Source organism: Bombus affinis, chromosome 8, assembly GCF_024516045.1.
Source record: "Bombus affinis isolate iyBomAffi1 chromosome 8, iyBomAffi1.2, whole genome shotgun sequence".
NCBI lineage: Eukaryota > Metazoa > Arthropoda > Insecta > Hymenoptera > Apidae > Bombus > Bombus affinis.
In genome coordinates, this window is record NC_066351.1 from 13,285,524 (window position 1) to 13,310,890 (window position 25,367).

General features: G+C 40.1%; 2 protein-coding genes across 18 annotated transcripts in view; one reads left to right on the forward strand and one right to left on the reverse strand.

Moving 5' to 3' along the window:
* LOC126919251 (lachesin-like) overlaps positions 1-25,367 on the forward strand; it is a 281,367-nt gene that overhangs the window by 177,398 nt on the left and 78,602 nt on the right. For 10 of the 11 annotated variants that reach the window (XM_050728187.1, XM_050728198.1, XM_050728196.1 and 7 more), the window contains one exon: positions 22,877-22,983. In XM_050728187.1, the coding sequence (XP_050584144.1) occupies positions 22,877-22,983 (107 nt within the window). Of the gene's footprint in view, positions 1-9,129; positions 9,425-22,876; positions 22,984-25,367 lie in introns of those variants that run through there. The other variant, XM_050728188.1, reaches the window with a different exon arrangement.
* LOC126919258 (alpha-(1,3)-fucosyltransferase C-like) lies at positions 10,193-19,785 on the reverse strand. Of its 7 annotated transcripts, none has more exons than XM_050728218.1 (5): positions 19,026-19,785; positions 17,702-17,994; positions 17,025-17,636; positions 15,147-15,444; positions 10,193-14,282 (listed from the first exon to the last, which is right to left on the reverse strand). In XM_050728218.1, the coding sequence occupies exons 3-5, from the start codon at positions 17,596-17,598 to the stop codon at positions 13,934-13,936; spliced, it is 1,221 nt and encodes a 406-aa protein (XP_050584175.1). In that variant the 5' UTR covers positions 17,599-17,636; positions 17,702-17,994; positions 19,026-19,785; the 3' UTR covers positions 10,193-13,933. The 7 variants fall into 7 exon arrangements, with proteins under 7 accessions (XP_050584175.1, XP_050584174.1, XP_050584172.1 ...); XM_050728217.1 differs by having other exon boundaries at positions 17,702-18,165; XM_050728215.1 differs by having other exon boundaries at positions 17,702-18,438.

Below are 25,367 nucleotides of genomic sequence, written 5' to 3' on the forward strand. Positions count from 1 at the left end.
GTTACAAAGATCGGATCACGTATTCGACGGGCTGCAGATATTACGTAAAGTCAAATGATGCGGAATATATTCGTCGTGTATCGAGATTGTTATTCGCACTTGTATGAAAATTTGTCTTTTAGCGTGCCTCTACTTTACCTTGATTTCCATTTCTATTCGTCTTGATACACTCGTTTGCTGGATATCTGACAGGATATACAGGCTCCTCTTCTATGTCACCGGTGATGATCATTACGATTTATAAACCACTCAGTTAATAATACACCGAAGAGATCGATATGGAATAGAATTTATTTAGACTAATACCGACATTAAATTCAAAGTGAAACCCTAATATTAATTGCCAAAGGTAAAAATAAATTCCATCTTTAGAATTCAAAAAATAGCGAGTTAATGACGCAGCGAATATTTAAATCGACGTTGGACCAAATTGATGGATAATCAAAGCCAGAGGTAAAATTTAACACGGGCATCGTATCTAAAACAAAATCGCGATTAATCGGGCTATTCGCAAGTCACGTTGATCAACTCTGTCGAATATTACAGAAACTTTGTACTCTAAATTCACCTGACAATTTGCTATTACATTTATATCATACTTTTGCGGTCAATGAATGTATGGAAGTAAGTCAATTTGTTTCTTGAGGATTGGAAATTGTTTCTGTATCTGTGTAATGAAACTAAGAAACGAAGAGAAGTGGACGGGTAATTAGTGCAGCTTGCGAACGACTCAATTATCAAATCTTGCGATAACAAAGTCACTCTCTCGCCAATCCAGTTCCAATCAGCAAAATCTGCTATTTCGTTCGATCTACTCGGTTGATCCAGTCTAGTGGGTCGTATCGACAGAAACGTACCACGTGCCTGTCGCTATCCGAACGGAATCCATATCGATGGCGATTCCCTTAAAAGCAAATAATACCGTCAGCCGTCGGCGTCGACGCGTCCCGAAGAATTATCGTCGGCACGGATCGATCCGAGAAACGTCAACGACTTGGCGCAACGTATCGACTAAAGTGTCTTCTATCTGTTGCAGATGCAACCGGCGCCCAATGCGCTCCATCTCGTTCCGATGCAGACGGTTCTGCTACTTCGAAAGCTTCTGCTAGTGGCAATTTCGCGAACGCGCGAGCAGACGTTCCACGAACAGCTTACTGTCACTCTTCTCACGACGTCGCGTCTACCCCCTCTCGTCTACCACCCACACCGCCCAATCTCTCGTCCCTGTTCCACGATCCCTTTCAGCCCATTATTCGACACCTCGATTCACTTTCCCGGCGCGAAACGGACGAAGAAAATCGTTGCTGGAACCGTGCCTGATCGCATATTCGCGGCATCTGCCGAAATCTCGGATCTCCTCGCGGACGCGTGCCGCGTTATAAATATCTATTCGTCGCCGTAGTAACACACCGAGAGACACGCGTGGTTATAAAATTTCCAATGGATTCGTTCGAACTGGTTTCTCGTCGTCGTGTTTCTTTCGTACGTGTCTATGAGGGCGTATACGGCACTTTAGTTTTACAGTCAGATTATGATAGTAAAAGATATACTACGTCGATACTAAGCTAGAGGTATTAGGTTGTCCTGACAATTTTGAAAGCTCAGAAATTGGGCGGTGATTTCGAATCATTTATTATACATATGGATCAACGCGTCGACTACCGCGCGAATCTTATGCTATATTTTTACATCGTAATAATTAACTTTTGCGAGGTATTACGCTGTATTTGCGCAATTTTACTTTGGCAGTGTTATCTAGATCATTCGCGTTGTCGGAGATATTTTAGACCATAAGATTCGTCATACTTTAATCGTTCTGAAGAATTTAGCAACGCGGATGACCTGCCACGATCAACGTGGTAATCGTCGTGTTAGACAACGATGTAGAAAATTCAAATAAACGCGGTTCCTAGTTAGGTGTCAAATAGAAAAATAAAGATACAAATACATAATTTAAAAAGTGTCAAAAAATCGCTAATTGAAAGAGTCGTCGTTTGTCAACCAAACGAAGTTGGAATGAAAAGTGTCGATTTTTGCTCGGAATACTGTATCTTGCTGTAATTGAAAAAGGAAAAGTTAAACGAGAAATTGATGGCGACTCGATCGGCTGGTATTTCGTTCTCTTTATCGGCGGTTCACGCCTCCATCGTCGCGCTGATATTTACGGAACAACACGCGGATCGACGCACCGCACGCGGCTTAATAATTTGATTAATTGCCAGAGATATCCTCTCTTGCGTGCGGCTCCAATCAATTCCATTAAACGGCTGTTGCACACGGCCGACAGAAAACGGGGAAGCTGCCGTTCAACGCTTGGATTTCATCGATCCTCCTTCCCAAATCGAATATCGTAGCCACCTATTCGGCTCTCTTATTTAGCGCGCGTGACCGTGTCGATTAATGACGTTCGACGACCAGTTTATTTCGCTAATTAACGCTGCTCGATTTTATGCCGCGAACGATCGAACTGCCCAGTCCAGGAGACAAGGGGTAGAAAGGTGGCGCGTTAAACGGTATTAAAGAAGAGAAGAAGCCCGTAGGCGATACGATACCCTTTGCTGATCTCGAGCTTTACTGCCACTTCGCACGATATAGCCGAACAATGATAAATCTAGGGGAAGTCTCGGCTTGAAACGATAACGGCGTCTTAATAATCAGACGGGGTGAAAATGATACGTCGGAGAATTGTGCTTTCCGTGGTTTCAGCCCTTGTTATTAATACTTCGTGAACAAGCTGTAATTGCATGATTGCGCTCCTATTGCCGGTTAGTTGATATTGAAACGGAGATAAGTAGCTTGACGCGCTGTTTCGGGTTCCGAATTTCGGGTTGCCAAACATAATTCTGAATAATTTTAATTCATTTTCAACTCGAAACGTTAAACATAGAAATTTCAAATTTGAGATATCAGAACTGAATGTTTCAATTTTTCAATTTCAAATTTAACGATCGGGCAAGCATAAACCCACCGATAGACTATAATACCTTCACATCGAACGTTCCTACTTTATACGTACTACTACTTCTCTCAGCGAGAATTACTGTTTTTCAACAGCATTCGTTTCTTTCCTGCTGACAACTACTGGAAGCAGGAAGGGAAGGTGTATCAATTTTTTAAAAATTTACTTTACAATTTTCTATTATTTACACGTCGTCTTCTTGCAACGAACGAACTCGTGCAAGTAGGTCATCTGTTTCCCGAGACTTGAATATTAATGCGCTTATATGATAAGAAATTACTGAACGCTGGAGTTAATCGATTCGAGACTTCTGAGAAGCTTATATAGAAATTAATAAGGAACATTTGCTAAATCTCAGACTGTTTGTCAAACGATTGTAAATACCAATGGATTAATTATTATTCATCGTGACTTAATCTAAGAAAATTCTTTTACTGTAGCACCACTCGAATAACATCGGGCAACGAAGACCTAGAATCTAACAAGGGATATCTGCAAAATTAGATTAGAAATACGACGGGCAAGGGAGAATCGAGGGAATAAGTCCGAACGATTTCGCGGAAAAAAGTAGGTATAGAAGCGAGCAGAGCATGTGGATATAATGGGGGTGATTTGAGCTTCGCTCGGGAGGGCTCAAGTAGGTCTGAGAGGTCGGTAATCTCTTTTTTTTTTTTTTTTTTACATCCATTCGCCGTGATTAGAGCCGCTGCTTTTACAGGCTATATTTTACAGTCCTATCCCTTGTATTTATCGCTGATGCTCTTAACCTGCCGGGTGAAACCACGTGACGCGGAACAACCGATTCGAAAGCGTCTGTTTGGCCGCGACGAGAGGCGATGTTTCAGCTTACGTTTTGGAAGCCGCTTGGAGAGCCTCTTGCCAACAAGTCGCCCATGAGTCATCGCCATTAGGTGGGTGTCTAGAGGCGTGATAGAGTATCGATGACTCATTAACAAAGCGGTTCTCAGTCAGCTTCTACGAGAATTCTACGATTATACGCGGCTACAGACAAATGCCCTATAGAATCAATCAAATTGTATTATGGCTAAGATGTCGTGTACTTTTTATCAACGACTCGTGAAAGTATTTGAACACACCATAGAAAATGTACATAATGTGTAAATTATATGAAACATTGAAAGATTTCATTGGTGTTGTAAGAAGACACGACCATCGTGATTATATTATATTATTGACAACATTTCGAACACATTGGTAAAATAGCTTGGAGGATCACCGTATAAAATGTAATTATGTAGATCGAAGTCTGTAAGATTCAGGAAAGAACTTTTCGTACTGACGTTTGAATCAAATATTGACAGTTTTATATTGATAAAATGAAAGGGGTCGACTTTTTCTTCGGAGTCACCACGTCGAAGATCCATTACGATCTAACAATAAGTCTTAGGTCTTGAAACACGATCGCTTGGCGTAAGGATCGAAGAGGATGCCTCGTTGTAAGGTAAATATTACAGCGCTATCGATGCCCTCATTTTGTTTGAAATTTTAACGATTTTATAAGAAAGGATCGTAATTAATAAGGAAACGCGTAATGAGTCGAAAGCATATCGGGAATCTTCCATTTCCTCGAACAGCGTCGAAAGTCAGGTTAAACGAATGAACCTATCTACCAATCGATTGATTGCACTTTGAATTTTTCAGTAATTACCGCGTTCACCTCGGGTAAACGTATTTCCTTCTGCTCCAGAATTCGGTCACGAGCGATCGCTTCTAATCGATATTTTCCCTCCCGAGGCAACCCTTATCGTTCTCCTTCCTCCGCCGTTTAGTACCAATCGGTAATTTCATAATGGTGATTCGATAATAATCGAACGCGTTATCCAGCTCGAATACCGTACCACGAAATCGGATACATTATCGTTCCAATTTTTTTCCTGTCGCGTGACGCCAACACATGGAACAATTTTGTTTACCTCGAACAATATTACAACGCTATTCGTAAATCAACGTATCGAAATAGAATAAAAATAGAACGTCGTTTTTTCCATCAGCGAAGTGCTCTCTATATTTTCGTTTCTTTTTTCTTTCTTTCTCTTTTTTCTTTTTTCTTTTTTTAACAGCACAGTGGATATACACGTAGGCATATAGCCACGTACAACATTGAAAATCGAACGACGCGAAGTATAAAGACTCTCGAATTTTTCTGCTGTCAGATTTTCAACGTTCCTTCCCACTCTTTCATTCTACAGCCCATTTCCCACGATTTTTCACTCCCTTTATCGTAATAAGCGACGCCAAAGTGCGATGGGACGCGTGTCAAATAATATTCGCCGGATTTCCGATACCGGATCGACGGTTCCGTGCACTCTAAATCGCAATAATTAATGTCGCGTTTGTTAATTTACGATATTATAACGCAACGTCGAAGCTTGGTCGGTGGCGCACGTGTGTACAATACGTACAGGAAGTCGACTAAGTGATAGTTTGTAGTTTCGCTGAATAACAAGGGAGTTTGCGAACGATCCATCAACGAGCAACTTTGAAACACCGATCCGTTTATTTTATAATGATCAAACACAATGGCTGTGTGCGATTTGTACAGTTCGATGCCTGCGCGATTACTTATTTGATCGCGTCGACGCTCTTCCGCTGTTTAAATATTTAGCCAAACTCGTCGTGGTAGAAACAACGCGATTACTACCGTTCTCCTCCTTCAACCTTCGCTTCTCTTCACGACTCAACGATTGTGCTGATATATCGTAAAAAAGCTCTTCGTACGGGATAATTAATCAACGATGTAATATCAGCAAATTGACAAACTGCAAGTTGTAGGTGATAGACTGCTGTTGTATCAACGGTTTTGCTAATTTTACAATATTTAATTAAATAACCGAGTCCACTGACTTGTAAAATTTATTCTTCCAGAACTTTCTTTTATCCTTACCATTAAGTAATTTAAGATACTCGTAATTTATCAGGTGTAAAACTTGCAGATATTAGTAATACTAGCTGGATTACGCTGATCCAGATGATCGTTAGATTTCAAACGATACAATTTTGAAGATTTCGTCGAATTTTAACTGAATTTCGAACGATCCAATTGCAATGCTGCTGAACTTTTGCATTCATCGATCGGCCATTTAATCCAAAAACCTGTTCACTTCGATATTCCCTCCCTATCGAACCCTGTCAGCTATCCCAAGTGAAACAGCGACTCTTTGCAAAGCGGCGAGCGAATAAAACTGACTTGCACCGTAGAACCTCCTTAACCAGCGAAATCGAAGAAAGTTGGGAGCAATCCGATCTTATACTCGCAGTTACCGTTTCATCTGCCGAAAATTTCGCCGGGGGTCGCCACGCTCGACTTTACGACGAGAACTTTATCGAGCAACTTCCGGTTCGTTGGAAACGAACGAAATGGCGGCGCGAGAACCATCAAGTCGATTCCCGAGTACGTTTACAGTGTCAAACCGACTAATGTCCGCCCTCAGGACGCTCGAATTCATCCGTGACTATCTGTTTTCACCATCTATCGGTATTCTCGTCCGATTTATCGTGACTCGATCGCGCATCGAATGAGATCCACGCAGTTTGTCAGCGATGAAGATGGCGAGACGCGAGAAGTTCGATCGATTTTCGATCGATATTCCACGACGGGGCTGTTTGCGGTTCTTAACGCGCGTTCTGCGTCTGACAGATTACTCCGCAGGGACTCTTCCTGTTCTTTATTCGGAAAGGGCAAGTTCGATGACGATGCTCTCCCCGATCGGACCAGAAGTTTCCGCGGTGACGGGATAAGAATCGAAGTTAGTTCGACGCGGGGGACCGGGCATCTTGCAAAGTTAGATTCAGCAAGAAAGAGGGCTGTACCGATGAGAAAAATAATTCCGACGGATTAATCCAATTTGAAGATTTAAGCGTGCATATTAATCAGCGTATTTTGGAACCTTAAGTTTCAACCTTAAGTTTCCAAAGCTTCGAAACGTAAGTTCGTCTTACTTCGTGAGAACTTAGCTCGTGAAAATTTGTTCGCTCTGTCTCCTGCTCCATGTCCCTGGTATCATCCACGGGCTGTCACGAATACCAGACAAAGAATAATCGTGACAGCTTCATCTTCGTGGTTCGCGTCTACGTGCTTCTTACTTTGCACGCTACATTTCCGAATGTACTTGGCCAAATTGCGCGATGTTTCATCCGTGAACAATCCGTTGGCTCTGGTATTAACAGGGTCTAACCGTTCGAGTTTGTTGACGCAACTACCTGCAGGCGAAACTTAATCGAACGTGTTCAGACCGTGGTACGGGGGATGCTTGCTTGGTTCGGGGCGGAAAGAAACTCGGAGGAAGAGAGCGCACGCGGACCTCGTTATTTCTTTTGCGAGCGTTTTTTGTGTTTCGCCCCGGAGCAACTACGCTTTTGTTACGATGACAATAATCGAGGGGCAATTCCGTCGCGTCTCTGCATGGAAAAAGTTAGTCCGAGGAATCGTGCAACAAATAACGATCGCGAGAAAAGGGATTCTTCGAACGTATCGGATCCCGTAAGAACGATGATCTACAGTGAAGTTTAAACGACAAAAATTTCGAAATTTCCTACAGTACGATTCAATAGAAAAAAAAGTGTGTTTATTTGTTGAAAGCTTAAAGAGACCTGATTATAAATGCGTCAACGCGAAAATCTATTAAGGGAAAAAGATTTAAACAAAGCTGGCGAATTTATCCCGATGGAAAACGAAGTGACTTAGTTTCGCGATACTTCGCCCGGTTTTTGTTACAAACGCGCTCGCTGTTAATATTCCGCGTCAAAGCTGGCCAATCCATGACACGCGAAACTCTAAAAAACAACAGAGGGAAAATTTATATACTGGATTTTCTGGTCTCAAAAGGTTGCCGTCCACCAGCGGCTTGTCAAACAAATTTAACAGTTTAGAACGTCCCGAAACTTGTTATCTTTTTATTTTGTTTCTATGTCAATTTGTCGATTCGAAACGTTGAAGATTATACTGTCACGATGTCAAACGACCGTGGCTTTTTTCCCCGTTTTCTGCTTCTTCCGTAAATTCTATATGGAGAAATTTTATATGCCGATATACAGGATGAGCCAGTAAAAATTACCACTTTAAATAACTCGTTATCTATTGACTCTATAAAAGAATGTTTGAAGTGACATTTTATTTATTTATTTTATTTAAGAAACCTCGTCAGGCGGGAACATTTTATTTCTTTTCAATAAATTATACTTTTTGAGAGATTGAACTAACCGAGATTTTTGAATGGCACGATATATTATTTATAACATTAGTCGATCTAACTAGACGTTTTCTGCAAAAGAGTATTAACCTATTTATAGCGGGAAACTTCAGCAGGTAGTTTAACTTTAATTTGTTAATTTATCGTATGAAAAGCAAAGACCACGTAAACATTGTCTTTTCTTGTCCTCCAAACATTAAAAAGTTACGAATTAACAAGTTAACAATTCAACACATGCAGTGGCTACAGAAAGCATTTTTGTATATCATTATTTCCCAAGAAAATACATCCTTCTTTATCAAATTTTATATATTTTACTTCTAGAGTATCTAATGTTACTTCTAGATTAGATATAGCTAATTAATTAGTATGTCAGTGCTATAACGAGTACAGTGGATTCCAATACATCTGAATACACAAATTCGATTCGTCACTCGTCTCCACTGATATGGCCACTCGATTTACGGTTTGCGAAACGTGTGAAACGTAGTTCGTTACTTTGAAGAATGCATATAATGAATGAATAGCACGATCAACGACGAGTCACGACGACAAAATAGAAGATATCCAGCTACTCATCCGCGCTAATTGCGCGTTGCTTTCAGACACACGCGAAACCGAATAAGTTTCATGGGTCAATCGTAATTTCCAACAGAATTCGAATCTGTCTCACGCAACCATCGTTTCAATTTATGGATACGATTTCGTAACGATTCTCCGCCCCCTTTTTTTTTTTTTTTTTTTTTTAAATTAACGAACACAACGACGGTTAATCGACTGGTAAAAAAAAAAAAAAAAAAAAATGGAAAGCAGTTACGTCAATTCGTTTCACGTGGAGGATGTACGTTTACGCCCCATGTAATTTTTCGATTATCCAGCCATGTTATTGCATCGCATTGTGCCGACGTTGGAAACACTCCCATCGAGTGATTCCTTTGAATAGAATGCACGCGGCACTCTTGGCTGTTAGCGAGTCCGACATAACAGCTGCTTCGCGGTTTTCAATCGCTATCGAACGGAAGTTGTTATCGCGTGTCGGTTAACCTTGAGGACAATGCGAACATTGTCAAACAAATTTGACACCGAAAAGTGTCATTCGCTTTTAATAAACGAGATTCAGAACGTATAATTAACTGCTAGTAACGATTGTCAGTTTTGATTGTTTAACGTACGATAATGTGGGTATTCCCGAGTGTACGTGCAATTTTGCAAGCGACACCTTCTCCTACATCGTACCACATGCGTTACGAAACAGGTATTATACAATACAGTATTATACAATACTTACGAACCCTTTGTTCTTCTTAATGAGATGTACACAGATAGCATACTTTGTTTAGACATAATTGTTCATCGTGATATTTCTTTCAGACGAAGTATCTTTTTACCGCTTATTTAAAATATTTACACAGCTGCTTGGATACGTTCAACGTTCCAGAAACGTATAGAAGACATGTTGTATCTACTAATAGTATGTTGAACTATATCTGTTCAATAAACGAATAAGAACGTCGAGTATTTTAGTTACAACAGAACGATCGTTTCGCGTTATAATCGTTGGAACATTTGCCCAGCGGCAGAGCTATCGAGTAGAGCGTTCTAGAACGAGAAACAGAAAAAGTAGACATCCTTCGCGATCTTAGAGAAACACTGGTTGCCGCAAGAACAGTTATAATTACCGCACTTACCGCAAAGACGCCTATCCGTCTAGGCAGTTTAGCATTGTACTTCGACCGACACTACTTCTCGCATTCTTCTCGTTCCTAGTCTTGTTCACATCAAGTAACACGTCGTCCGTGCTATCTGGAAATACGAATTTGCTTTCTCCTAATATCTCACAAATGCGTTACAAACACGACCAATGCTAGCTGATGGAATTCGCAAGTCTAAAAATGCTCAAACTCACCGTTTTGAAATATTAAGAATTTCAATACCGAGATGTTTAGTCTTTAAATCTTTGGATTACTCTAAGATGATTGTGATAAATTTGAAAAATTGGAAGGTTTTGCATTAAAAACGTCTATTTCAATGACATAAACGATATATATTTAACAGACATACTATAAAACGCAGAAAGAATTTTTAGATTTCGAAAGAACGGAATGTTTTCGAATAATCGATGAGTTCGCCAACGTTGACTAACGTGTATTTCACAATCCTGAATCTCTGTGATCGTTTAACACGGGGCCTACGCTGATGACATATCTGTCCATTGAAATGATAGAAGGTAACAGGAAGAAGATACACGAAACATTAAATCATTACTCGGATGATTGATAAAAGAACTTGAACCGGTGAAACGAAAAGAGTAGACGACAATTTCGTTGGCCATTTTTGTCCCTAACGGCACTACAAAACCACGCGATGTCACAATAAAAAGTTGTACGTCACAGTGACGTTGAAATAGCTTTCGTAAAAGTGGTTAACCAATGGTCTATTGTACGAGTTTTCCAGTTCCACAAAAACGTACCACAGGCATGCGCTTCTTCACGTCCACTGGTCCCAAGCATCGAGTTCCATTCCGTGAGAGAACGTGGCATCCAAGTCTATCAAGCTCGTGTATTTTCTATCACGATGGTGAAAAATATCGTTCACGATATTCATCGTCTAACACGTTGTTCGTCAATAATATATTCTTTATTCTACTATTTTCCTTACAAAAGTAGAATCACCTTTGGCGTTACAGGAAAGACATACATACGATCAATGACCCCTTTATTTTCTTACAATAGTCGGTCAATGATATGTAAATTATACGAATACTCGATTAAATTTATACATCGCTGGCAGAAATTTCCACTTGAATAGCCTATAAGCGTTATGATATAAAATTCTAGCAAGCTGTTTCGTGTTCGCGTAGAACTTCAAACATCGTAATTAATGTTATTACGAAATAAATTATCGGGCCGAAATTAACGCGATAGAAGAACGTAGAGAGGATTAAATGTTTCTGCTTTTCAAACTGCAGCTTTACGAACAATTTTTCCGAAGGATACCGTGAAGAACGTTGCAACTTCAACGGTACTTTCAACGGTATATTCAAAACGAATTTTCAGCCAGCTCATAATTAATCAACGGACCGTACTTGTTTACAAAGAATCCATGAATCCAGCTAACGACAATTTCAACGCGATTCAAATCGTTTCGTCAAAGTATTTCGCATCCATTCGCGCGAACTTCTTCGTTCAGCGATTCGAACGTCGTCTTACAAATCTTTTCAAACCGACCAACCCAACGGTCTGAAATTTCTGCAAGACCGTCGTCGAAGAAATTGCGAAAGAATACCGTTACCAGTACCGAGAATCTCGAAGACAGACGTTGTTTACGAGGCAGTGTAGCGAAGACACGCGACATTGGCGACTTTGGCGACTGAAACTTTCCAGGAAATAGCGCGAGCTTCAATTAAAACGTACAGACAGGATACGACAAAACGGAGAAGTCTTATCCGCGTTTCTCTTCGCTCGAACGAGCCATTGTCTCGTTTTCTTGATAACGGACGCGAGAATGCTTTTACGACGTCTATCGGTCGTCGTGGATCGTACGAACGAATCTACGAAAGTATTTCATTTCTCGATGACCAGTCCTTTGTTTCCGTACAAACAGGTAATAACATACACAAAATAACGTACAGGTAGGTCCTCTGTCCGCGAAGCTTCTTACGAGCGCGTATTAGACGCGTTGACGTTAACGATAAATAGAGTAATGCTAGAGATGCACAGATGCTCACAGTAATATATGCAACTGTCCACGAAACAGTAGCGAGCCGTTTTCGTCGCTACGCGTTTTCGTCGTGACGACTGGCGTTAACAGAGTCAGTAGCGAGGCGTACGTTGCAAGTACGAACGAATGTAGCGTTATAGGATGTACGCGTTTTCCTCATCGCTCGACATTTTAACGATGAGACAAAGCTTTGTAGTGCGAACACTGTCGTAAACTTATCGTCGACTTATACAGAAACTACGTTTACGCCTCGTGAGCGGATACCGGTCCTTACTCGACTCATGACCTAGAAATGGCAAACTCAGTCGGATAATTGCCTTGAACGCGCCACGCGTACTCAAAAATCTGAATAAATTAGAGAATAGAATATTGTATAAAAATAATACAAATAATGCTACTAGTATTTTTAATAAATGTTAATAATACGACAGGTATAATTAATATCGATATTCTCTTGAATCGCGGTCACGGTCGTAGAATTCTTCGAACGTTAAATGTTAAACAGTGTCGGACAAATGTTGCGTAAGAGAAAATTGATCGAATCTTGCTCGTTGTAAAAACGATGATGCGAAACTGATGCATTGAATATTAAAATGACATTGTCGATTTTTCATGACGTGATACGAACAGCTTTATTATTCGTTAAGACAAGGTTTTATCTTATAGGTGTTGTATGAATGGTTTGCTAAAAATAGTCCGTCGCCTGATAAGTGATTCTAAACGAACTCTGCGAATCGAAAGGTACATCGTGTTTACGAATCACTTGAAAATACATCGTTTCCAGCCTGAGAATGCTCACAGATGGTTATACATTTCAAACGAATTAATTACAATTTTTCTCGTTGTCGGTTTCGCAGGTTAACGAATGTTTGAAAAATAATAAACTGTTCATTTTAAAACGGCAAAACGTTCAATCGTTTAATTGCCACTTCGGTGAACTCGGAATCGAAGGTAGACCAGTGCAGCAAAATAAATTATGAAAATCATCGATCTTCGAAGCACTTGTATACCGATTCGATCGGTGAATATTTATGGCAAGTAATATAACAGGAGATTCGAGCTTCGCGTTAATTCTTTAAATTATTAATGAAACATTCTAATTATGCTAAATTACGAATAATGCTGAATGACGCAGATAGATAACTGCGTTTCAAATAGATTGGTTCGGATTCATTTACGCGTATCTAACACAGAACCGGATCCGTGTCTTGTCTATCGTTCATCGATTTCGTTTTAATTGATCGAAAGTCGAGATTCTAGTTTCTTACGAATTTCGCTCTGATGGCAGAAATCGTTCATCGATATTTCACATATTTCATCGTATCATTCACACTGCGCTAATTATAATACAAATCTAACGATTCGTTCCATTTATACAAGTTTTCGAAAGTACTCGAACGCTTTCAGACATCTTTCACGAATATATCGTATTACACGAAACATTAGAAAATTTCGTTAGCGGTGTTGCGTGCTTCCACTATCGTCGTATGCTGGCAAAGTTTGCAACAATTCCCGGAATGTGTATAAAAATTATAAGATATTTATTGTAATCGCATACAATTTTCAAATATCGCAGGAATGTTAAATTGTTCGTTATATTAGTAAGGCACGACATTTACAGAAATCATCTTTACCGCTAACTACACGTTTTAGACGACTATTCACTAATCTTTTAGTAATAGTAAATGTGTATTTTCAATAAACGTAAATGTAGTTTCGATATAATCAGGATAGTCGTGTCTCATTAGAGAAATAATTGAAAATGTTTAACGCGGGACATGTAATATGGTTTTTCTACATCGTATTTAAGATGTAATATGTGTATAGAAGTGGGGCGTTGATAAGGAAACCAATAAAAAAATATATAGGTCTGTGGACATTAAAGTTATCAATGGCAAGCGTTAAAATCGCTTTTGCGAGTCTGTATATAATGTATATAACCCTGATAAAATCTTAATGCTTAAATAAATTCGACAGTCGTAAACTAAACGTATTTCACGATAACTTAAATTTGCACGGTGATATGTCAGAAATGTGCGCTAAATCAGTCTTTGAAAATAGACCCTGTAAGGTAACTGTGATTACGTAAAAATTCCTGGAGGTGACATTTCGATCGGCCGAACCAATCAGACAAAAATTTTTGCGTTCGTGGCTGTTTCTGCTTATGAAGAAACTCGCAAAGATTGCATACTCCTTGTTGAACGCCATCCTCGATCTTGTAATACTTTTTCCAAGCAAAGTACTCGCTGTACTTTCGCGGATTTTTCATTAGCTTCTTTAGATAATCGGCCAAACTCTTTGGCGTGTCAAAGTCGAACACGTCTATGTAAGATCGTGGTGGAGCATAGCGGCTGTAATTGGCGCCACCATAAACGATGGGAACTACGTTGTATCTGGAAACAGAACGGAAACAATGCTCTTTGTTAGGTTTCCTTTAGCCGTGACACCTTTTATACCTCCGCCTATTGTTGTCTCAAACAACGAGCATGTAAGGAGTAATTAAACGTGATATTAATATCAAATATATGTAATTAAACACGCGCGATAATATGAAATGTCAACGTGTGACAACAAGGTCGAAAGTACACGTGAAATTTAGGCGCTATTTATGTCAGAACCATTCAAGAACCAAAATGGTCAATTCCACTTTTTGTAAGTTTCTTAATTTTTTCTCAATCTTTACGAACGTATTTAAAGAAATTAAATTTAAACACTGGTTCCCTCCTCTCATTAAATATTCCATATATATAAAATGCTTCTAAATGCTCCACGTTTATTTGCGTTCAAGTATTCGCTTCTCGGGAAACGAATGATATCAAATACTAAGATAAAGAAGAAATCAGTAATTAACCGTCTGCCTCTACTTTTCGATTTAGATTCAATGTGGTTTCTGAATGGTTCGATTAATATTGTTCCAATCGCTCGAGTCTGCACTCCCTCTCTAATCTATTCGTATCGCGCTCGTGACAGGTGCAGGTATAGAAAAAGAGACAACGAAAGAGAAAAAAATAGAAAGTATCGTAGAGAACAAAACGTGGGGAAACGAAAAAAGGTAGAAGACGGGGCGAGCCTGTCGGGCAGGGGGAGGATGACGATCGCTCGCAGAGCATGGTCACGTGTCGAAACAATTTTATACGGATTCGTCGTTCGAAACACGAGTCCGTCAGCCGATTTGAAATCGGTCAGCGGGCGCACGGCAGGTACGAGCTGCGACTGACAATTTTATAGTCGAGATCGTCCCGCGGCCATTGTTTTACCTGAGGCTATTGTACAGCTTCTCGGTTACGTAATCGTCGCACAACGAATTCTCGAATGACAGGTAAAAAAAATAGCCAGGTTCCGCGACTCGTGCGAAGCAATCCTCGTTACGGGGACAAAACATGTTGCCGCATTCTCCATAAACGTCGACTGGTATGTGCTTGGACAGTTCGTTCACGTACTCTTCCCGGCCGCTTTTTGCCACGCAGTTGCTCACGAACCAGATTATCGGCTTCGTCTTGCCTCGAATCGTCTTCGACAACGACGCGTCCACATCGTCGTCGATCGTTCGGTCACCTGTGCAAACGGATCGTTGCTTTGATGACACCATCGATGATTTTAACCAGCATTCTATTCGCTCTAAAGACCGCCCAAGCTCGTTCGTGTGAAATAATTTTATTCTGCGTTCATAATCGACATCTACGTCGTATCGTGACGATTAGATTTTCCCGATTGAGATTGCGCTGTATGTTTTTATCGCGAATCTCTTGAATAAACATGAATCACAGCGAACATTAAACAAATACAGCCTCGTGCAATGTCTTGGTTGGACAAGATCGAGAGAAACAAGAAAGAAAAAAAAGAAGAGAATCAAAGGAATGACGAATAAGTACTTGTTTGTGATCTTTCTTGTAACGTGCAATTATCGAAAATTACGGGGAACGATATAGGAAAAAAGAACATGACAAAGCTGAAAAGAGCAACCAATCGTAAAAATAAACAAACGCGAAGGACAGCTAATTTGCAACGGTTAATAAAGTCATCGGCGACACTGTAATTAGTAAGATTCCGTGCAGGCTTTGTACGTTGCGCAACGCTATTACGCAAAAGAATTGTTACAGTCTGCGGCTATTTTCCGGCCTCTAGCGACTTACCAACCTCCTCTTTCCTTTGGTCACAGCGCACGCACGGATTCCCCGAGGAAAATTACGCGCTAACGATGGTATCTGATTATGGCGCGCATAACATCAACGTTGATAAGCTAACGATCGTAATTTAATTTCAACTTAATTACACGCATCAACGCGTCCCCCGTTCTCCATTCGATAACCAGTTACAACGACCTCGTTAGAGCTTTAATAATTGTATCCTATTTTTTGCTTTCGCTACGCAAGACACGTTTTCCCCGGCTGTTCCCTGGTCGCATACGAAGAAACTCGTAGCCGCAAAACGTTTTTGCCGCTCGTTTCAAGCGGCTGCGCGGCTAGGAAAGAACAGCTACCCGTGTCTCGTGTTACGCCAGCAAATGGTCGTGTTCTTTGTCGTACCGGGCAAAAGCAACGAAGGGGAACCGAGATTAATTACGCACAGCGACGATTATGAAGCACGCGGTACAAGATGATGCGTTCTCCGCGAAGCAACTACCGAGGGTGAAACGATTTTCGCGCACCGTTCTCTATAGTCGGGACAACCAAATTTGATGTACGAATTTATTGCTTTGTTTTTTACTCTCTCATGTACTAACAGATCCAAACAAGAATGTATATGATTTATTACAGTATCGTTTCTTCGACTAAACAAGAAATGATTTATGTTAGAGTATCTTAGCCTTTCAAAATAGTATGCTCTTTAGATTGTAAATAAATTTCTCCTCGTTTATTATCGACAATAAAAAAACACGTGTTTTCGTATGACGCAATCCGAGCAAATACTTCTTGTAACTACAGAATTATCGGATATAAAAGAATTAGATAGAAGTAGAACAGTTCGACATTCAGGTATCAAGTTTGATCGTCGCAATTATAGCAAATGATGAACAGAACGGAAAAATGTCTCAAACAGATAATCAATATCCAAGGATTGCTTAAACAAGGCTATCTTTAGAAGCTTCAAAATTTTCTCCGTATTTCATCCACATCTTTTTCTGATTTCATTACCTGACCCAGCGTAAAAGGCGCTCCAATTCACATTTCTGCTAGGCGCTACATTTACGTTGGTACGAGCATCCTTAACGACTGCATAAGTCCACACGATATCGCTGTCCAATCTGTATGTCATCGTGATGTTAAAGAAATCCTCGTAAAAGTAGCTGCTAGTCATCGGCCTGTTGGCCGGACTTTCCAGATTCACGAAAACGTACCACTGCCGTGGACTGCGGTCCTTTGGCAAATCTTCCAGATCAAGATCGTTCCCATGAAATAAAACTGCGTCGAAGTCTGTCAGATTCACCACGTTTCTTTTGTTAGTCGCGTAACAATTGTTCACGGGGCAATGGCGAGCGATGTAGCCTTTGCCCATGTAAAATGTCTCGTCGCTAAACATCTTGGTCCAAAATAGGATTTTCTTCGTCGCATTCGCGTATCGTAGATCCTGGTCAAAGACTTCCCTGAAGCGTAAGAAATCGTCGTCGCTCCAGTTGAAGCAGAAAGACAGAACGTACAGAGCGATCGTGAAGATCGTAAGGACGACCAAGCTGTTTTTTCCAATCACCCATAATTTCATATCGGTCATCTGTGGTTATTCGTTTTGTTTCGAATTTTGTCTCGTTGCTGAAAAAGATTGTTGCGTGATTTTCATTGACCAGATCGTTCTCATCTGTTTTTCTGTGTCTTGCCGATTCGTATCGAGGTATTGTAATTTTTTAACTAACAAAAATCCTGACGTATCGTTAAGCTAGTTCCTTTTTTCTTTTTTTTTTTTTTTTTTTTTGTCGTGTAGTCAAAAATACGTTTGTCACGTTCGAGATAACCAGCTGAATTGATCTTGATGAGAGTTTAAATGAAACACAACGGGCAAGGAGGAGGCTCAGTGCAACAGACTCCGATCTCTCGAGTCTTAATTCACTGTGCAAAGTATTCTAACGAACAGTTGATAAGTCATGTAGCGAATGATGAGCAAATGTATTGCCTGTGATAGTAATCCATTAAGAACACCTGATATGCAATTCGTTATGCCACAACTATCGTAACTTTCTGAATAATTCACGACTTAGAAAAAGCACTTATAATATATTATTCAAAGGTAGTAGATCGATTATGCGCTGAAGTTATAGATAGATTTTTCTGCGAGTCACGTAATCTAGAATGAAAATGAACGTTTTCTTTGGACTTAAAATGCTTTCAAACAATTTAAAGGAACGTAAACGTTAAATACAATGTTCCATTATCACTTGAAGAACTATGCGCGTAGATTACGATAATGAAGCTAATTGAATACGTAAAAATTACCCGACGCCTAATAGATAAACGATAAAGAAAATTAACAAAGCATTGTTCTTAGGTTTCTCCTTTTATCATTTCTTCTGCCGTGTTCTTCGTTGACACACGCAACAGGCTGATATAGACAACAACGCTACAAAGAGCAAAAGAAACAGTGCGCGATATTATCAGATTTCGTTTGATTAAAAATGACCTCCAAAATCGTTGCCAACCTGCCTCTCTCTTGTCGATCGAAAATTCTGTAATGGACACGTGTCAAATCAAACGTATCTCTGTTCTCATTCTGTATTTTTTTTTTCTTTTTTCTTTTTTAAAGAAATTTCACTAAATTTCTGTTTCTTCGAACGTCGTGAAAATTACGAACTTACGTGATTATACAAATTTTGAGGTTCCCAATGGAAACGAGTTTTCTCGCAAGCGAAATCGATCGAAAATTGAATAATTGCGCGATCGAGGCAAGTTTATGGAAATCGAAATCTTTCCGTCGGATTGCAACGAAGTTTGGCTAAAAATCTATTGGTTCGTATGTTATGCCCAGAGCTAGAATTTTCACTATAGACACTGCACTCGCGACCTTTTTTAATCGTTCGCGATTCTTAGAAATTTCGTGCATCGAAACGCGATTGTATCGAAACGCGTCAAATGCAAAAAGGGAGGCGTCCGTTTCCGGCGAAGGTTCGACGATGGAAAGAATGATAAAGCTTGTGATCGATGGTTCACCATTGCCACGACGCGTCCAACATGGAATCTGAATGTGGGACACAGGTGTTCGATGAAGGAATTTGTCGGAAATCGCCGCAGTTCGCAGTTTACTCTCTGAAAGTCTCATAAATTTCGCGTATTCGCCTCGGTTGTCCTCTCGTCCTTCGATGTGCTCCTCGCGTTCTCATCTCGAGAAACATCCGATGTTTCGTTCCTCCTACTATATTTCAATCGTGATTCGCTAACTTCGACTATCATCGATGGTTTCTTCTTATTTTATCCTTGTATTCGGTTTTTTTTTTAACTTTGACCGATAAACTTCCTTTTAAGACAAACTAAACAATCAAAAGAAAACCGAACAATCGAATGAAATCAAATGGAGACTTCGCGCAATCAAACGAGCAACATATCGACAATACAAGATAGTTGTAAAACGCAAGAGCAACAGCAACCACTATAGAAATACCACGAATCGCGCAACTACCGACTATGTCAGCAGTTGTAAGCCGACTGGTCTAGAGTTGGTGGTGGTCAAATGCGATGTGCACGCTGTTATGTCTATGCTAGTCCCGAAGAAGGCATCGACTCTGCTAGGTGGGGGAACCATGGATGAATAGACATTCCATTATTTTTTAAACCGATTAATAGTCGTTGGTCGTATCATTGAGCCGTTACGTTATATGTGGTATCCGTTATCGGATCGTTCTACGTATGGAAAGGTAATTCGTTATGGACATTAAAAATGTAATCATAAAAATGACTCGTTCCTGATACGAGAGTATGTACGTGTTTGAATCGATACGAGACATTGATACGAGTTTTACAATTAACACTCGTACGATAAGTTAGAGTTGTTTACAGTATGTATTATGATACAGTTACTATTACGGAACGCATGTTATTTTATCGTATTAAAAAAAAGGCTATATTTTTATTTAATTATAGCTTTTTTCGCTGTTGGATTCGTATAACGCGAAATTCGTATAACATGGAACATATGTCTCGCGTTATTAGAGGTCCTACTGTATAGCCCAACATGGCTTGTTCCAGGCTGGACGGGAGTAAATAATGAAATAATGAAATAATGTAGTACCGTTGTGTATCATATCCATATGGAGCTGTAACTGTAACAGGTTTGCTTGTGAGAAAGCGAAACGCTCGACGGAACACGGAAGTCATAGAAGTACTGGTGGATCGTGTTCCATCCGCCTACTCCGTTTCCTAAAACATTGTTTCTCTTGTTCCCTTGAAATTTATGATACCTTAGGAAAGAGGAATAAGAAGACGAACTTGAAAGGATTAATTTCTAGTGAAAAATGTAAATGAAAATAAGATCGAGGGCGAACGAAACGTATATAAAACGATACAGACAAGAGGCAGCAATCGATTTGAAACGATTGAAATCGAGCTCGCTATCGGAACGAACAGATTTTATCGACATATAGCCGACGAAATTGAAACTTATATAGTACGGCTTGCTCGCGAGTGACGCGGATCGCTCGATTAAGAGGCTTTCCTCGAGGAAATGGAGCGACTTAGCGGCGTATAACTTGGCTCCTTATATCAACTCAATCGTAAAACTTAGTCCCTTACAATCGTGCTTGAACGACACCGCAACTTCCGTCGGAACAGTATCACGGAAGACGGAGAATCACGTGCGCCCGATGTCGTGATTTACGAAAGGAACTTCTACCGCGACAATTCTCTTTAACGATCATCTGGCCGCGATTCCTTTCCGTTTATCAAACACCCACATCAAATTTCGCGAAAGACGGATAGAACGTTCTAAGTAGAACGAAACGAAATAAATTGCCGACAAGTTCACGCTCCACCAGCGTTTATTTCTCTTACCGGATTTTATCACTCTAGTGTTAGAAAGACGAGATTAAGAGACGAGATTACTTACGCACAAACTTTTGTACAATGCTGACGAAAATTTGTCCTCGTATATGTTTCGTATGAAATTGTCTCACCTCTGCAGCATTAATCGTGGAACTCAATGATTACCGAAGGATAGTGTCTAGCTGTATTCCTGAATAGGATATCAGGTAGCTCTGTTCAAAATAAAAGTTCGGAATACGACATCGGTACTACCATGACGCGGATACGAAGACACTGTACACAATTGGATTACGAAATTACGCTTCGCGGAATGATACACTGTTCCATGACAATAATAGCGATTGGTGCGAGGATCTGCGTGACTACGAACTACACAGGTAGTCTACCGTATGAACGTTGAGTTGAAAAAGGATCAGTTGACAATGGGCAGCACGATAATTTTAAAGCTACAACTTAGCGGTGCAAAAACGGAATGATACAAATAAGTTACGAAGAGTGGCATAAGGACCGTTAGGAAGGAAAATTGATAAGATAAGAATATCGATAAGTGAACATTCCCTGTAAATCGATTTTTTTTTTTCGAGAGTTACTGTAGGAATAAAAGGTCGTATCAAGCTATCAAGATATAAATTCTTTTTTCTTTTTTCTTTATAAGCGATTCCGAAACAGTATATGAAATGATAATTAGAATCAGAAGCTCGTTCTTCTAATCAAATAACCGGAAATTCTCTAGGAGACTGCTGTACCGGTTGGTACAGATTTGAAAACCTTGAAGAACTAACGATCGTTTAGGAGATGCGCAAGAAGCAAAACAGCGTTGGTAATCTCGCAACATCGAACAGCGACGCTATGATTAATTCTTCTCATTAATCACAGACCGATCCATCATCATGGTATCTGCGACGTTATTCTTTGACGCCGCTCGAAACGCTGCGAAATCAATCATAATCGGAGTTTAAGAGGATGCTGCGACTTTGTAAAGTCTCTCGAAGAGTCTTCCTGTACGGATTTATCGTGCTGGTATAATCCATATGTATGGGAAAACGCGTTGGCACGTAACTGATTAACAAAGTATCACACAAACATGATTTTCTAGTATAAACTAGTTCATAAACTTCATAAATAATTTCTTACGATATCTTAATAACTTAAGCCGAGGATGTTGCTCGTTAATAGTGACTTATACCTAGATTCCATTTTTATTTATAATACTAGACTTAATTGTTATATGTCATTTATACAAATATCGAACAATCAATCGTTTTATCCAGCCTAATCTAATACCTCATATATAACGTATCATATAAGATATGACTTTATAAGAACATTCGTAGGTTGTTCATGATAGTCGCGAAAGTCATGATCGTAATCGTAACGATTACATTGGCAGAGTAAACGTTCAGTGATAAAATATTTGACGGATTTTATGATACATAAGATATCAGTAAGCGAGATAATTTATTACGACGTGATATTATACAATTTCCAGTTGGAGACTCGCTTTCTTCTATATACGCTTCCGATAAATACAGCCTCGAGATAGAATCGACGGTTTCCTCTTCCACTCGAACGATCAACCAACTGCCCTCTTGCTTCACCCTTGACCAATTCTGAAACTTTCCCAACGGATTTCTTGACTGGTATGACTCGCGGTGACCCGCTTCCTCTTCCTCTTCCTCTTCCTCTTCCTTTTCGTCTTCTTTGGAAACTTGTTTCTCACCTACCATGCGTTTCTATCTCGACCGACATCGTATGTAACTGTTTCGAAAAACATCCTCTGACCTTTCATTTCGACAAGGTATCGATAGTTTACGATCTAAAACGAACCACGTCGATGAATATTAAAAGCGAATAAAGTAGTAACTAATAAATATCGTTTCGTCGTGTTATTATAAAAAGCAAGATGAATATTCTCGATGATTGTATCGGACGATAAATTTACCGATCTGTGAAATCGTCTCCCTGAAACATCAAATAATTAACACGAGGAAGAAACTAGCGATTAATGGAATTTTTTATCTGTGCAGCTCTCTCCGATCGACCAATGTTTGCCGAGCCAATACCGAACGTCACAGTGCCATTGGGGAGAGACGTCAGCTTACCCTGTGTCGTTGAAAACCTCGGTAATTATAAGGTAATTAAATCGAAGAATCAATGCCATATCGTTCTATGCAGTCTCCAAGTTTCGCTAATATATGTACACGTAACTCTCTCTCTCTCTTTCTTTTTCTCTCTCTGCGCTTTCGAAAAGCTTCTTGTCCCGAATCTCCCTTTACGATTGCAAGTCGAACTCGATTCCATTCAACAAGTTTTAACTAAAATTCCTTACGATTTCTTTCAGCCGTTCGTTGCGATCAAACGTTCGGAGATAACGCGTTAAGTACGTAAATTTACGTCTTTGAATTATGAACGTATTTTGCGAAGAACAAGATTCAACGATTGTTACGTTACAAGTGTTACTCAATAAAAACCTAAGGCCCGATTATAAACCGAGTCTTATTAGCTTGCAGGAACCTTTAATCCTGCAAGTATTTCCGGTTTATAACTGGTACTTAAAAGGTCCTTAGGTCTATTGTACATTCTTCCAAATTACGGAGAAAGCAGGTAGTTACCTAATGAGAAAAACTAAATAGTTGCCTAACGGAAAAGCTGGTTTTACCATAAACAATGTCGCCCATGAACCACGCTGGTAGAAGGCTTCTTCCTCCTATCTTCGTTCCCAACAGTTGTCATAACCAATCGGCATCGCGGATCATTGCCCTCACTTTCCTAACTAAAAATGTGAGCAACGAATCCGCGTTCTTGGTTCAAATGACACACCCATACCGAGCTTTCCTCCGTAATCACATCAGAACAAACCTTAGAGTTCCGACAGTTCCTACGACTCTCACTGTTCCTACGGCTCTTACGGCTCCTATTGCTCCTATTGCTACTACTGCTACTACTGCTACTACTGCTACTACTGCTTCTACGCCATCAAGGTGGTCAACTCTACTGGTTCTCATAATCAATGAACAGTCAAAGTCAAGAATTCAAAGTCTAGTCATTCTATCATTCGGTTGATTCTGGTGAGTCGGTTCACTCAAAGTCGGGTCTGATCAAACGCTACGTCTATTATAACAAGAGGGCCTTCATCTATCAGATTATCAGTCAAAATCTGATCAAGATCAAGGCGGTACGAATCAAGGCAGTTCTCATACTCAGCGACGTTACTAAAGTGTGTGATTCTACTAAGTTGTTGGAAAATACATAATTCATAACACTGTTAATCACGGAGTTATATCATTTCAACCACCCCTATTATCTTAACGGAAACCAAGTGATCGATCTACTCGCGGTGTCGATTCGTAGAATCGTAACAGGAATTCACGACTCCCGTTGACGTGTTTCTTCGCGATTGCGTCTGCCCACAAATTGGTCGAATTTACAACGAGGTTGAAATTTTTCTAATTAGTCGCACGAGAGAGCGAGGTACGACGAAAAGTTAAAAATGACGCAACGGGATGATTCACACACACAGTCACGATCTGGGTTTGCACTATCGAATTTTCTCTGAAAGCTATCTCGCGAGAAGTGTGCGGTTGAAGCAGGACCTGGCGCTTACGTAAGCACACGCCAATAGCTCCATTATTACGCAATATCGCGTGTAAATAATAAACGCCGCCGCAGACGTTGTAACGTCGCCGCGTTCTAAAATATTTACGCTATCTGCTCCCGATATATCGATTCCCTGGGCCGTCCCTCCAAGGCAAAATATTCGCTGCTGCTGGCGAAACGTTTTGTCGCGATGTGCATGCTCGAAATACTTTTGTTGCGACGATTTTAAATGGAACGACGCGCACGAAGGAGCCCGTTGGACCGAACTAGAGCTCTAGGTGTCACCCACTACAACGTGAATAGCGTTTTCAAAAACCGAGTAAACACGTGTCACCGTGCAGAATAGCTGGTTTTCAAAGGATGTGAATGATGCTCCTTCCGATAAACAACTTCCGTCTTTTCGCTTGTCCTCTGCAATTCGACGATTAACATAATCGTACATATTCGCGGTACCTGACGAAACTATTTTGCGTCGTCTGGATGGATACAGTTTCGTAACGGTACATGAGCGTTGAAAAAGTTGAAACGGAAAATTCAAATTTGAGAGAGACTATTATTATTGTGACATTGAATAGTAACGTTGTTTTGGTTTACAAAGTCTAGAGGCAAATGAACTCTGAACAGATTGTTATTGCCGTTTCTTGTAATCTTCAGCCAGAGTTACATAAATAGGAAGATTAACTTTTTGTGGTAACATTATCTCTGTAGTACATTATCTCTGTATTTGTAGTTATAGTGATTTTAATACGTCAGACTATTGCGAATTCATCCACTCGTTACATTATTAAATACACCTACGCGTTTAATCCATCTCAGTTTTATTCGGATTAATCAAATTGTCATGCTCGTACAAGACAAACTTGTGGCCGATTTGGTGCACAGTTGGTTTGAGTTTATTTGTGATCCATCTTTCCAAACGTT

Excerpts from the sequence above, each read along its gene's own strand:
- LOC126919258 (XM_050728218.1), bottom strand. The coding sequence starts at position 17,598 with ATGACCGATATGAAATTATGGGTGATTGGAAAAAACAGCTTGGTCGTC. Across the intron at positions 15,445-17,024 it reads CGCCTTTTACGCTGGGTCAG|GTGACCGAACGATCGACGAC; the intron begins GTAATGAAATCA and ends CCGTTTGCACAG. Across the intron at positions 14,283-15,146 it reads AAGCTGTACAATAGCCTCAG|ATACAACGTAGTTCCCATCG; the intron begins GTAAAACAATGG and ends TTCTGTTTCCAG.